Source organism: Canis lupus, chromosome 15 (assembly GCF_003254725.2).
Source record: "Canis lupus dingo isolate Sandy chromosome 15, ASM325472v2, whole genome shotgun sequence".
NCBI lineage: Eukaryota > Metazoa > Chordata > Mammalia > Carnivora > Canidae > Canis > Canis lupus.
In genome coordinates, this window is record NC_064257.1 from 18,409,518 (window position 1) to 18,422,139 (window position 12,622).

Genomic DNA, 12,622 nt, shown 5'->3' on the forward strand with positions numbered 1-12,622 from the left:
CCTCAAAGGTCTATTTTTTTTTTAATTTAGGATTTTACTTATTAATTCATGAGAGAGAGAGAGAGAGAGAGAGAGGCAGAGACAGGCAGAGGGAGAAGCAGGCTCCCTGCAGGGATCCTGACGTGGCACTCAATCCCGGGGACTCCAGGATCACACCCTGGGCTGAAGGCGGTGCTAAACCGCTGAGCTCCCTGTGGTACCTTCAAAGAGGTCTTTTTTTTTTTTAATTTTTATTTATTTATGATAGTCACACACAGAGAGAGAGGCAGAGACCCAGGCAGAGGGAGAAGCAGGCTCCATGCACCGGGAGCCCGACGTGGGATTCGATCCCGGGTCTCCAGGACCGCACTCTGGGGCCAAAGGCAGGCGCCAAACCGCTGCGCCACCCAGGGATCTCTCAAAGAGGTCTTAATCCTCACTAAGCTACCTGTGACTATCACTTCCAATAGGATTTCTCAAGATTGACTTGAGATCACGAGGAATGTTTCCCAGAAACAAAGGGAACATGGGTGGGCTTACAGACTGTAGTGGCTTAAAGGTATAACACATAAAGTCCCATTTGGCCAACTGGAAGTGTTGAGTTTCAAGACCAAAGAGGTGTGGTGTCAAGCACTTTGCCGCCTTTTGAGGTAGGTAATTGCCTGCTTGGCAAAATTGCTACCAGTTCTGCTCTTACACTATGTGATTCCTTGTATCCAGTTGATGCAGAATTAACCATACACATTCTATTGCCAGAGATCCCAGTTCTTATAATCTTCTAAAGAAAATTAGGCCATGGTATTTTATGAAGATCTGGACAAAGAGGCCTAACTAGTCACAGAAGTTTTTTGTAAACACCAATGTAAAACCACAGTTAACTATGCATGACTAAAAGATGACTGAAGAATGAAATGCTAGGATGATTCAAGGTTAGTAAAATCTGATTCTATTTTTAGTACAAGAGCCTCAGAGAAAGAAATGCACATAAACACTAGAAACATTTATGTTACATCATTTCCAAACCTTCTTTTCTAGGGCACCTCACCATGTCTTAATTCCTTCAGCAGTTCCTCTTGAAGTTGGAGCAAAAAGTTGTAATTTTCTTGGACTTCCTGAGAAGGGTCAACCATCAAAGTGCGAACAAGGTTGGAGCAGTAAGATTTGAAGCGAATACCCATGGCACAAGTGATGGCCCCAAAATGCATGTGATTTTTGTCACTAAAGACCAAAGGAAGAAAGCATTTCATTACACAAACCAGTAAAGTCCTTAGTATCACGGATATATGACATCTGTAATCACCACCTTTCCCTGCTCCATCCCAAAGCTGAAGCAGAAGGACCTAAACTCTTTTTTTTAAAATATATTTTTTTAAAATTTTTATTTATTTATGATAGTCACAGAGAGAGAGAGAGAGAGAGAGAGAGAGAGAGAGAGGCAGAGACACAGGCAGAGGGAGAAGCAGGCTCCATGCACCGGGAGCCCGACGTGGGACTCGATCCCGGGTCTCCAGGATCGCGCCCCGGGCCAAAGGCAGGCGCCAAACCGCTGCGCCACCCAGGGATCCCCTAAACTCTTTTTCTAAATAACAAACCAGCTTATAAGGGAGTAAAGTTACGGACCAAATCTCATAGGATAAACATTTAGTGCAAAGCTGCTGTGGTATCTTAAGTAGACAAACAATATACTAAATTCTGTTCATTATGGTTTGGCAGTGCGGGGGTAAGTCATCACTTACCCACCCTACAAACTGTGGCATTCGTTATGCATTAGTCCCTTCAGCCTAACCAAGAAAAACAGCATTCTCTACAATATTTTTTAAAAATCAAAAGAATAAAATTATGGCATATCTAATAATATTTTAATGGGTTTTCTCAACACGTTTTACATTTTTTTCTTGGTATTTTTAATCATCTGGAAAAGCCAAATCAAATAAATGCTAAAGTAAGAAACCAGTACCAATGTGAAATAAAACAGAAATAAGCAGGGGCATCTGGCTGGCTCAGTCAGTAGAGCGGGCAACTCTTGATCTCTCGGTTGTGAGTTTGAGCCCCACACTGGGTGTAGAGATTAAAGACAAAATCTTAAAAAAAAAAAAAAAAAAAAGCATAGAATAATATAAGAAGATAATGGAGAAGGTAAACTAATGGTTATTGTAGCTCTTCCCACTTTTCTGAATTACAGAATGAGTCCAAGAAAAAAAATACGCTAACAGTTGAAATGCTCTGGTTGTTGTTACATTTTGAAGTTCTCTCTTTTTTTCCCTAAGATTTTTTTTTTTAATTTTTTTAAAAAATTTTTATTTATTTATGATAGTCACACAGAGAGAGAGAGAGAGAGAGAGAGGCAGAGACATAGGCAGTCCCTAAGATTTTATTTGAGAGAGAGAGAGTGCAGAAGCATGGGGGGAGGGGCAAAGGGAGAAGCAGACTCCCTGCTGAGTAGGGAGCCTGATGAGGGACTCGATCCCAGGAGCCTGGGATCATGACCTGAGCCAAAGGCAGACACATAATCGACTGAGCCCCCCAGGTGCCCCATATTTTGAAGTTCTCATACTTACCTCACCACACTGAACTTGAGATTATAGTTGCCACCACTCTGAATGATAGGAGGGTAACACATTTCCACAGTAGAAGGGTCTGCCCCGGCCAGGTATTTTTTCTCTTCAATGGCCTTTTCCACAGACTCAGCCAGTTTGCTGTGTCGAACTTTCTGTAAGTATGCCCAGAAATAACACAATATTTATAATATTCATCAGACACTGGCAAAGGGTTTTGGACATTATTGTTTGAAGACAACATATATGGGATTCCTGGGTGGCTCAGGGGTTTAGCACCTGCCTTCAGCCCAGGGTGTGATCCTGGAGACCCGGGATCGAGTCTCACACTGGGCTCCCTGCAGGGAGCCTGCTTCTCCCTCTGCCTGTCTCTGCTTCTTTCTCTGTGTCTCTCATGAATAAATAAATAAAATCTTTAAAACAAACAAACAAAAAAGAAGACAACATATATCCTGATATCAGGATGTTATAAAAGTATTACGAAACAGTTTACATGTCAGATAATACAGTGGTATACCTGCAAAGCAGATTTTGAGCATGTGTGAAATTCACAACTACTCAAGGAATTGTCAAATAAAAATACTGAATAACCTCAAGAAACTACAGTGCAGGTTTATAGTTACTTTGAAAGACAACTGACGGGGCACTGGGTGGCTTAATCAGTTGAGTTTGGTCAACTCTTGGTTTTAGCTCAGGTCATGTCTCAGGTCATGAGATCAAGCCCTGCAACAGGCTCCCTGCTCAGCAGGGAAGTGGCTGGAAATTCTCTCTCTCTCTCTCTCTCTCTCTCTCTCTCTCTCTCTCGCGCGCGCGCGCTCTGCCCCTCCCCCAATGCAAGCAGGTACATGAGGGTGCTCTCTCTCTCTCTCAAATGAATCCAGACATCTAAAAAAACAACAAACAAAAGAAAGAGCTGGCACAATTATACACCACCAATGTATGTGTCAAATGCCTAATTTCAAAGGAAGCTGAACATGCACCAAAAAGCCCTGCATGGCAGGGACTGACTTCTGCTTCATTCCAACAGTGAAGACTTTCCCCTTCCATTTACCTCATCCGCATCAACTATTTCCATGACTCTTTCCTTGAAGAATTTGTTGAAGACCTCAGAGGTGATGCTGGCTGCTTTCTTCATTAGGTTCAGCTCCCCGTCCTCCTTTACAGCAATGGTATAGGCCACAACTGCACTGATATCTATCTGCAGTCAAAGCGGTAAGAGTTGCCAATGTGCCGGTACAGAACTGCTAAAGAATGCCTCTCTCCCAATTTGACTGTCATCAGTGAAGATACCTGGTTATTTAACATACTATTCATCAGTAGTTTATAGAATAGTGAAACATGATTTTCTTGGATTGAATAAACATTTTAAATAGCTCTGCACTGGGTCATGGTGTGTATTCTAACAGATATTAAACTAATGAATCATTGAAATGTAAACCTTCTTCTCTAGAGGATTTTGTATTATGAACAAGGAAGAGAGGCAGGACAGCAGGGAGAAAATATGTATATACACAGACACTTTCTGGATAAGAGATTTTTCTGTTTCCCCCTGAAATAGCAGAACTATCTTCCCAATGCCTCATCCCTGACTGAAAAGTCAAACTGGCTTACTGGCTCAGCCAAGCAGAATGAAAAATGGAAATGTGAAGGAATACACAGTTTCCCCCAAACAAATACTTTACACTATCTGTTATGGAAGCCTGCCACACTTTTGTCTTCTCAACTCTCAATTTGCTGGTTTCCCAGAGTATTCTTACTTTGTCAAAGCCCTCTTTGTTGAGGCAGTCATTCCAGTTCTTCATAAACTCTCCAGGGAATTTGTCTTTGCTGAACACTCCAATCTTCTTGCCATTCTTGCTTTCTTTAATGGCTTCAATCATTTTGTCAAAGCTGCTCTTATTGCTTTCATTCTATTGCCACAAAGAAAAAAAGGGGTTTGTTAATTAGTTTTAGAACTAGATATCTATGTTATACTAGTAACAGGAAGAGATGAATATTTGGAACCATAGAAAGAATAAATTCTCTCCTTATGCCCCATCTACTTCCTTGGAGTAGACTATAACACACTAAAAGTTAACACAAAATTTCTTTGGATATTTTTACATACTGAAGTGCCACATAAGTTGACCTACTATTCTTTTTCTTCAGGAACAGCTAAAACATTCATACAGGTAAACAATATTCTGAGAAAAAATGTCAGACAGAAAGGACGACAGAAAGATCACATGTGGGGTGCCTGGGTGGCACAGTAGGTTAAGCGTCCGTCTCAGCTCAGGCCATGCTTTCTGGGTCATGAGACTGAGCCCCGTGTCAGGCTCTGCACTCAGCCTGGAGTCTGCTTAAGACTCTCCTCCCTCCCTGGTGCCAGCACACCCCCCTCCTCTGAATCTCCCTTACATTGCACATCCACACAACACACTCACATGCACTCTCCCTCAAATACATCTTAAAAAAAAAAAAATCACATGTGATAAAAACTGAAAATGAGGTAAAGCTCAGTTTCCTTAAGGATATTTAAAGTTGGGACTCCTGGGTGGCTCAGCAGTTGAGCGTATGTCTTCAGCTCAGGGCATGATCCTGTAGCTTTGGAATGGAGTCCCACATCGGGCTCCCTTTGGGAAGCCTGCTTCTCCTTCTGCCTACGTCTCTGTGTCTCTCATGAATAAATAAAATCTTAAAACAAAAAAAAAGATATTTCAAGTTATTTACTGTAGGGGCGCCTGGCTGGCTAGGGCAACAGAGCATATGACTCTTAATCTCAGGGGTTTGAGTTCCAGCCATATGTTAGAGGTAGAGACTACTTAAAAAAATTCTAATAAAGTTATTCTGATGAAGGAACTAAGATGAAAACAAGTGGACAGTATTCTCAATAATGCACAGATAAAGTGAATGTTCAACAGACTATCACAGCCTGTATGTTTTGCTGCAGGACAGGGTTATTGAACTTTTTTTCTAACAAACACAACAAAGATGTGACAAATTACAACCACAGTCAGCTAAAATCATCCCCTGTATCCTTTTAAATTCCTAGAGGGCATTTCTGTTCATCACTTTTAAACATTCTTTCACATTTATGATACATTCTTTTTTTTTCTTTTTTGATACATTATTAGTTCTGACCTTTTCCCTTATCAGCAGTGTGATCGCAGGGGCTCCGTTAGCATTCTCATTGCCCTTAGTGTTGGCAATCTGTTTTAAAAACTCCACTTTCTTCTTGCTGGCCATAAAGATGATTTTGTCATCACAGAAGACCATGATAGTATCAGTTAGTTCATAACCAAAGAGCCATGTCTATAGGAGACAATAACGGTAACAGTATTTACAAATTAAAAAAAAAAAGCAATATATACTTATTCAGAAATATTTATAAAATATCTGGAATGAACTTCAAAATAATGTAGATGTGGGGGCACATGGGAGGCTCAGTGGTTGAGCACCTGCCTTTGGCTTAGGGTGTGATCTCGAGGTCCTAGGATCAAGTCCCACATCAGGTTCCCTGCAGGGAGCCTGCTTCTCTCTCTACCTATGTCTCTGTCTGCCTCTCTCTCTCTCTCACTCGTGAATAAATAAATAAAATCTTAGGGGAAAAAATGTATATGTGGATACAAATAAAATGAAACTGGCTAAGAGCTGGCAATGGATAATGGGTACATGGGAGTTCAATATAGTCTTTTATCTACTTTGATGTTTGAAATATTCCATAATAAAGACCATCAATTCATCTGGATGTTTCATGTTTATAGGAACTATATGGTTTAGTAGGACAGAAATGCATAAAACCAGGGACAGTAGCACATCAGGCAATTGCACATTCTACCTACCCCAAAGACTACTAGTTGCCTACCAATTATTCATTTCTGCTTCCTCAGAAAGATGGGATTGTCAGCTGGGCACAGTTACTCAGCATTAAGACTATTTCTCCTCTTTGGTCACAGCTAAGTATGACCATTAAGTTCTGGCCAATATGTTATAAGTAGAAGTGGGACTTTAAGCAAGTTTCCTTATAAAGAGAAGAAAGTCTCCATTTTTTCCCGTTTTCCATTCTTTGTTTAGATTGTAGATGTAATGGCTAGAGCTCTAGCAAATTCTGCACCATGGGCTAGACTCTATTTTTAGCAGAGACCTCAAAAATGCTGCGCCCCTGAAGACTAACTGAGGCGCCTGGGTCACTCGGTTAGGCTAAATCATGATCTTGGGGTCCAGGGATCAGGCCATGCGTCCTGTCCCACACTCGGAGGGAAGTCTGCTTCTTTCTCCCTCTGCCCCTCCCCCCCACTCATGCCCAAGCTCTAATACAATTTTTAAAAATAGGAAACTATACAGACTTCTCTGTCCTTATGTTCTAAATCAGCACTCTCCAGTAAACTTTTATGTTCCTTTTTTTAGTTGAAATATAGTTTCTTTTTATATAAGGATGTGTTTAAGTTTTTAAATCTTCCTTTTTTCTTTTTTTTGGTCCACTGAACTTTTAGTGAGAATGGAATACTCTCTACCTGCTCTAACATGGTAGCCAGTACCAAGTACTCGAGACTTGGGCTTGAGAAATTACATTTTTTTTTTTTGAGGAATTACAGTTTTAATGTGGCTAGTGACTACCACACTGAACAGTGCAGGTGATGATTCAATGACTCTCAGGGCTGAGACTGCCATAAACCTCTTACCTGTAAGGCAGTTGATTTGGCATAAACAATTTCTTCATCAACACCCACTGATACAACAATGGCATCAACGTTGGCATATTCATCTTCTCCTTTCTGAAAAGTAAAGAGTGGGTAATTTGGTCATTTTCTTTTTATCCTAGAAAAACTGGAATGCAGAGTTCAGTATTTACCCAGGGTATATATATATATTTTTTCCTAATAAAAATTCCAACTTTAAGGTACACGTTTCCTTGGCAGCCTCACAGTCATTAGTTACTCTATTTGTTAAACAGCTTTCCTGAGAGAGAATGCACACACAATTCATCCATTTAAAGTGTACAATTCAATGGTTTTAGTGTATTCAGAGTTATGTAACCACCACAATCTAATTTTAGAACATTTTCATCTCCCAAAATGAAACCCGTGAGCGATCACTCTACATCTCCTCCCAGCCATAGGCAACCATTAATCTAATTTGTCTCTACGGATTTGTCTATCTATTCTGGACATTTCATATAAATGGCCTTTGTCTGGCTTTTACTTAACATGCTTTCAAGGCTCACCCATGCTGTGGCATGTGTCAGTACTTTGTCCTCTCTGTCACTGAATAACAATCCACTGTATGGATCTACCACATTGTATCTATTCATCAACTGCTGGACATTTGGGTTGTTGCCATTTTTTGGCTACTATGAATGGTGCTATAAACACTCATGTAAGTTTTTGTGTAGACATACTTGAGTATATACCTAAGTGAAGAACTGCTAGGTCATATGTTTAATTTAATTCTATGTTTGACTTTTTAAAGATAACAATTTAACCAGACTGTTTTCCAAAGTGACTACATCATTTTATATTCTCAACAGCAAGCTATTAGGGTTCCAAATTCTCCATATTCTGACCAACACTTGACTTTTTTTTATTAGAGCCATCCATTGGGTGTGATGTACTATCTCACTGTAGTTTTGATTTGCATTTCCCTGACCGCTAATGATGCCAAGCACCTTTTCACATGACTATAGGCTATCTGTATACCTTTAAGGGCCTATTCAGATCCTTTGCCCATTCTATAACTGAATTACTGCTTTATTAATTGTAAGAGTTCCTTTTATATTCCAGATACAAGTCTCTTATCAGATAGGACTTGAAAATTTTTCACCTTTCAGTGGATTCTTTCACTTTCATAATGATGTTGTCCTAAGAAATAAAAATTGAGTCCAAATTATTTTCTTGTGCTTTCATCTCATACCTAAGAAGCCTTTGTCTAATCCAGAGACAAAGATTTACCTGTTATTTCTACAGCAGTTTAGTTTTAGCTCTAATATTTAGATCTAATTATTGATTTTGAGTTAGTTTTTGTGAATGGTGTACAGAAAGGTCCTAACTTCCTTTTTTTGAATAAGGATATCCAGTTTGAAAAGACCGTTCTTTCCTTTATTGAACTGTCCTGGGGGGCCTAGGTGGCTCAGCTGGTTTAAGTGTATGACTCTTGGTTTCAGCTTAGATCAGGATCTCAGGGTCATGAGATCAAGACCTGCCTCAGTCTCCGAGTTCAGCGGGGAGTTCTTTCTCTCTCCCTCTTCTCCCCTCACTTGCATGCACTTTCTCTCAAATAAACACATAAATCTAAATAAAACAAAAAACAAATGATACAAATGTAAAGGTTTATTTCTGGATTCTCAATTCTATTACATTATCTATGTGTCTACCTTTACACTAATAGCACGTCATTTTGGTTATTGGAGCTTTGTTATCAGTTTTGAAATTGAGAAGTAGGAGTCCTTCAACCATGAGGTACCCTTGAATAGCTCAATAAGATCACGACTGGTAATTACGGGCTAGAAGGTCACATCTTTAACTTCCCCCACAAAGTCGAGAAAAACACATACATAAGATTCTTCACCTGTCAAGGCTTCTGGTTGCCAGTAAGAATCCAAATATAATACCAATTGAGGTTTCTTTTTCCTTTTTAAGACTTTATTCATGAGAGACACACAGAGAGAGAGATAGAGAGAGAGAGAAGCAGAGACACAGGCAGAGGGAGAAGCAGGGTCCACACAGGGAGCCTGATGCGGGACTCGATCCCTGGACTCCAGGATCACACCCTGGGCCGAAGGCAGGCGCTAAAACGCTGAGCCACCAAGGGATCCCCCCAATTGAGGTTTCTATTGAATTTCTCTACCACAACAAAATATATAACTAAGAAATTGCTAGGTAGAAACCATGCATTCCCTTACTGATTGTCAGTGAGAAAATGTTTTCTTTCAAGTTGGTAAAGTTTTATAATTAGTTCTCAGTGATTATGCAAAAACAATGGTAGTTAAAAATGGCCAGTGCCTTTGCATGAATCAAGGCAGTGGCACCCAAGTAATTCTTTACTACTGCACTCTCATGGAAGGGGGGTGGGGGGGATGGATACGAGCAGCTTCTCTAAGAATGTCCTTGATGCAGCAAAAATGATTATAGTAAGAAATCCCAAACCTTGAGGATGTATTTTCAATATTCTGTGTAAAGAAATGGGAAGTATACACAAAGCACTTCTGTGTGCAAACTGAAGTATGATGGTTGTCTTAAGGAAAACTTTACAATCATTTGAATAACAAGTTGAAGAAGCCATTTAGGCCGACCTGGGTATCTAGCATACATTTACTTGAAAATGAAGTGAGTCTGTTACTTCAAGGAAAATGATGTCTTATGTAGTTGATAAAATTTAAAGTTTTTAAGCAAAAATTAGAATTCTGAAATAACTGATTCACCACTGTGAACTTAGTTTCCCTGTTAGTGGTGATATTAACATACACGATTCTTTGATATCATATAATGGAATGTTTAACATTTAGAATATCTGCACAACTGAGAGAACCAATGCATGATATTACAAACTCATCCACAGGTAAAGGATCAAAGGTACAGTAACTGGAGTATAAAAAGTAGAAGGTTGTGGTTTCAAATTCCACATTACAACTAACTTTTAAAAGATTACCACTCTGGGGCGCCTGGGTGGCTTAGTTGTTGTTGGGCATGTCTTTGGCTCAGGTCATGATCCTGGGATCCTGGGATTGAGCCCCAAGTGTCAGGCTCCTCACTCAGCAGGGGGTTGGCTTGAGGATTCCCTCTCCCTCTGCCTCCCTCCCTCTCCTTGCCTGTGCATGTGCATACTCTCTCTCAAGTAAATAAAATCTTTAAAAAATAAAACATTACCACTTCTCAAGTTTTAATGTATCAAAGAATAGTCATAATTATCTAAAAAGGTTATTAAAATATCCTCCCCGCTTCCAGCTTGATGTATGTGTGAGGCCAGATTTTCTCTGTATACTTGATGCAACCAATACAAAGAAAGGCTCTTTGGGGTCCTGCTATCAGAGCTTGAGAACCACTGTATTATAGGATTCCTATGACACAGCAGTAATAAAGTAATTTTGGCATTCAACATTCTGTCCTCTTCCGATTTTTGCTACATTTGCTTCAGTTTTTCAGTAAACATGGATTTTGTGGCAATACTAGTACCACTACACCTTGAATCTCCCCAAAATTTGCAATAGGCACTTGCCTATATTTAATGCTTACATGTTCTAGATACAAACCAACAGATCAACGGTCCACTGATCCCATTTTTTCCTACATATGCTCCAATTTTTCAGTAAACATGGATTTTGTGGCAATACTAGTACCGCTACCTTGAATCTCCAAAAATTAACAACAGGCACTTGCCTATATTTAATGCTTACACGTTCTAGATACAGATCAATATAATCTCCCCCCCCCCCGCCCCACTGGGATTACAGTATGTGTTTGCAAAAAATGCCACTGAAATTAATTAGAAAGTCCATTTTAGTATTTTTTGATACTTGAAGTCTTACTCCAGTCAAAATTTTTCAACAAGGAAAAAGGTATCAACACGTATAAGAATTCAAAATACATAGTGATACATTTCTTAAAAGTATACAAAGAGTATAATCATGTAACTTAATCACTAGTAACATGGGAAAATCATCCAAAGGGATCTCAGTCAGATTGAAAATATGGAGAGAGGGGGTGTCTCAGTTGGTTGAGCATCTGCCTTCAACTCAGGTCAAGATCCTGAGGTCCTGGGAGTGAGCCTAGTGGGGAGTTGGCTTCTCCCTCTGTCCCTCCTCCTGCCTGGGCTCCTGCATGTGCACACAGGTAAACTCATAACTCGCACTCTCTCTCTCTCTCCTTCCCTCAAATGGATAGAAGGAAGGAAGGAAGGGAGGGAAAAGAAAAGAGAATGAGGAAAAAAAGGCCCACATATTCAGTTTTTTCATGCAGATGCAGAAACAAACTCAACTATCCTATGGATTTTATTGTGTATAAAATGCCTAGTTTTCTAATGCCAATCACAAAGATGCGAGGGTGAATCCTAATTTCTCTTGGAACCCAGCTGCTCTGACCATTTCACAGAAAGTTCTTGATTGATTCTTCACAAGAACCAGTGGGCTCTAACCCAGGAAAGAAATGTATTTTTTTTTACTTTTTTAAAAATTTATTTATGATAGTCACACACACACAGAGAGAGAGGCAGAGGGAGAAGCAGGCTCCATGAACCGGGAGCCCGATGTGGGATTCGATTCCGGGTCTCCAGGATCACACCCTGGGCCAAAGGCAGGCGCCAAACCGCTGCGCCACCCAGGGATCCCCTTTTTTTTTTAATTAAAAAAAAATTTTTTTTTTTAATTTGAGAAATGTATTAACAGGAGAATTTTAGATATTTAAAGACCATGAATTTAGAAAAATATTTTCTTAAAATATGATTCAGTGAAAAGGATTACAATAAAACCAAATATTTTGGACAGCAAAATCTGAGATGTCATTTTGTATTTTCAAACCACATGAGTACAAACACCTTGTACAGATCACAACTGAAACTATGGAAGATTTTTAGTTATTTGTTTATAAAACTTGCCTAAGTTACCTGAAGTAACGTAATATATAATAATGTAAAATATTTCTATTACGTGTTATATATAAAATATATTTTCAGATTAAATTATGTTGGGCTTTGTTTTTTTTTATTTTTTATTTTTTTAAAGATTTTATTTATTTATTCATAGAGACACACACACACAGAGAGGCAGAGACACAGGCAGAGGGAGAAGCAGGCTCCACGCAGAGAGCACAAAGTGGGACTCATCCAAGGGTCTCCAGGATCACACCCTGGGCTGCAGGCGGCGCTAAACCGCTGCGCCACCGGGGCTGCCGGGGCTTTGTTTTAAAATATAAGAGTGGAGTGAACTGGTTGAATAAAGGAAAAAGAAAAATACTACAAGGCCACCAGCACCTTGTCCCAGGACCAGCCCACCCCCAACGCCCAGCGCCAGCCTGGCTCCTGGAGGGAGCTGGGGCTCACCTCTGTGCTGCTTAAATGGCCCCAAATCCCCACATGCTCTCTTCTGCTTGGGCTGATCTGCAGAACTCAGACGCGAGCCT

General features: G+C 40.0%; 2 protein-coding genes across 4 annotated transcripts in view; one reads left to right on the forward strand and one right to left on the reverse strand.

Moving 5' to 3' along the window:
• The window catches only part of RPGRIP1 (RPGR interacting protein 1), a 74,467-nt gene that overhangs the window by 58,053 nt on the left and 3,792 nt on the right, over window positions 1–12,622 (forward strand). Inside the window, exons 14-15 of one of the 3 annotated variants that reach the window (XR_007402522.1) lie at window positions 736–908; window positions 1,015–3,910. The exons of 1 other annotated variant lie outside the window; for it this stretch is intronic. The gene's annotated coding sequence lies outside the window, so the exon portion shown is untranslated. Of the gene's footprint in view, window positions 1–735; window positions 909–1,014; window positions 3,911–12,622 lie in introns of those variants that run through there. One more of the 3 variants, XR_007402523.1, reaches the window with a different exon arrangement.
• The window catches only part of SUPT16H (SPT16 homolog, facilitates chromatin remodeling subunit), a 42,430-nt gene that overhangs the window by 19,012 nt on the left and 10,796 nt on the right, over window positions 1–12,622 (reverse strand). The window contains exons 2-7 of the mRNA XM_025439014.3: window positions 7,196–7,288; window positions 5,655–5,825; window positions 4,292–4,444; window positions 3,586–3,732; window positions 2,538–2,689; window positions 1,025–1,197 (exon numbers count right to left, since the gene is read on the reverse strand). Of these exons, the coding sequence (XP_025294799.1) occupies window positions 1,025–1,197; window positions 2,538–2,689; window positions 3,586–3,732; window positions 4,292–4,444; window positions 5,655–5,825; window positions 7,196–7,288 (889 nt within the window). The remainder of the gene's footprint in view (window positions 1–1,024; window positions 1,198–2,537; window positions 2,690–3,585; window positions 3,733–4,291; window positions 4,445–5,654; window positions 5,826–7,195; window positions 7,289–12,622) is intronic.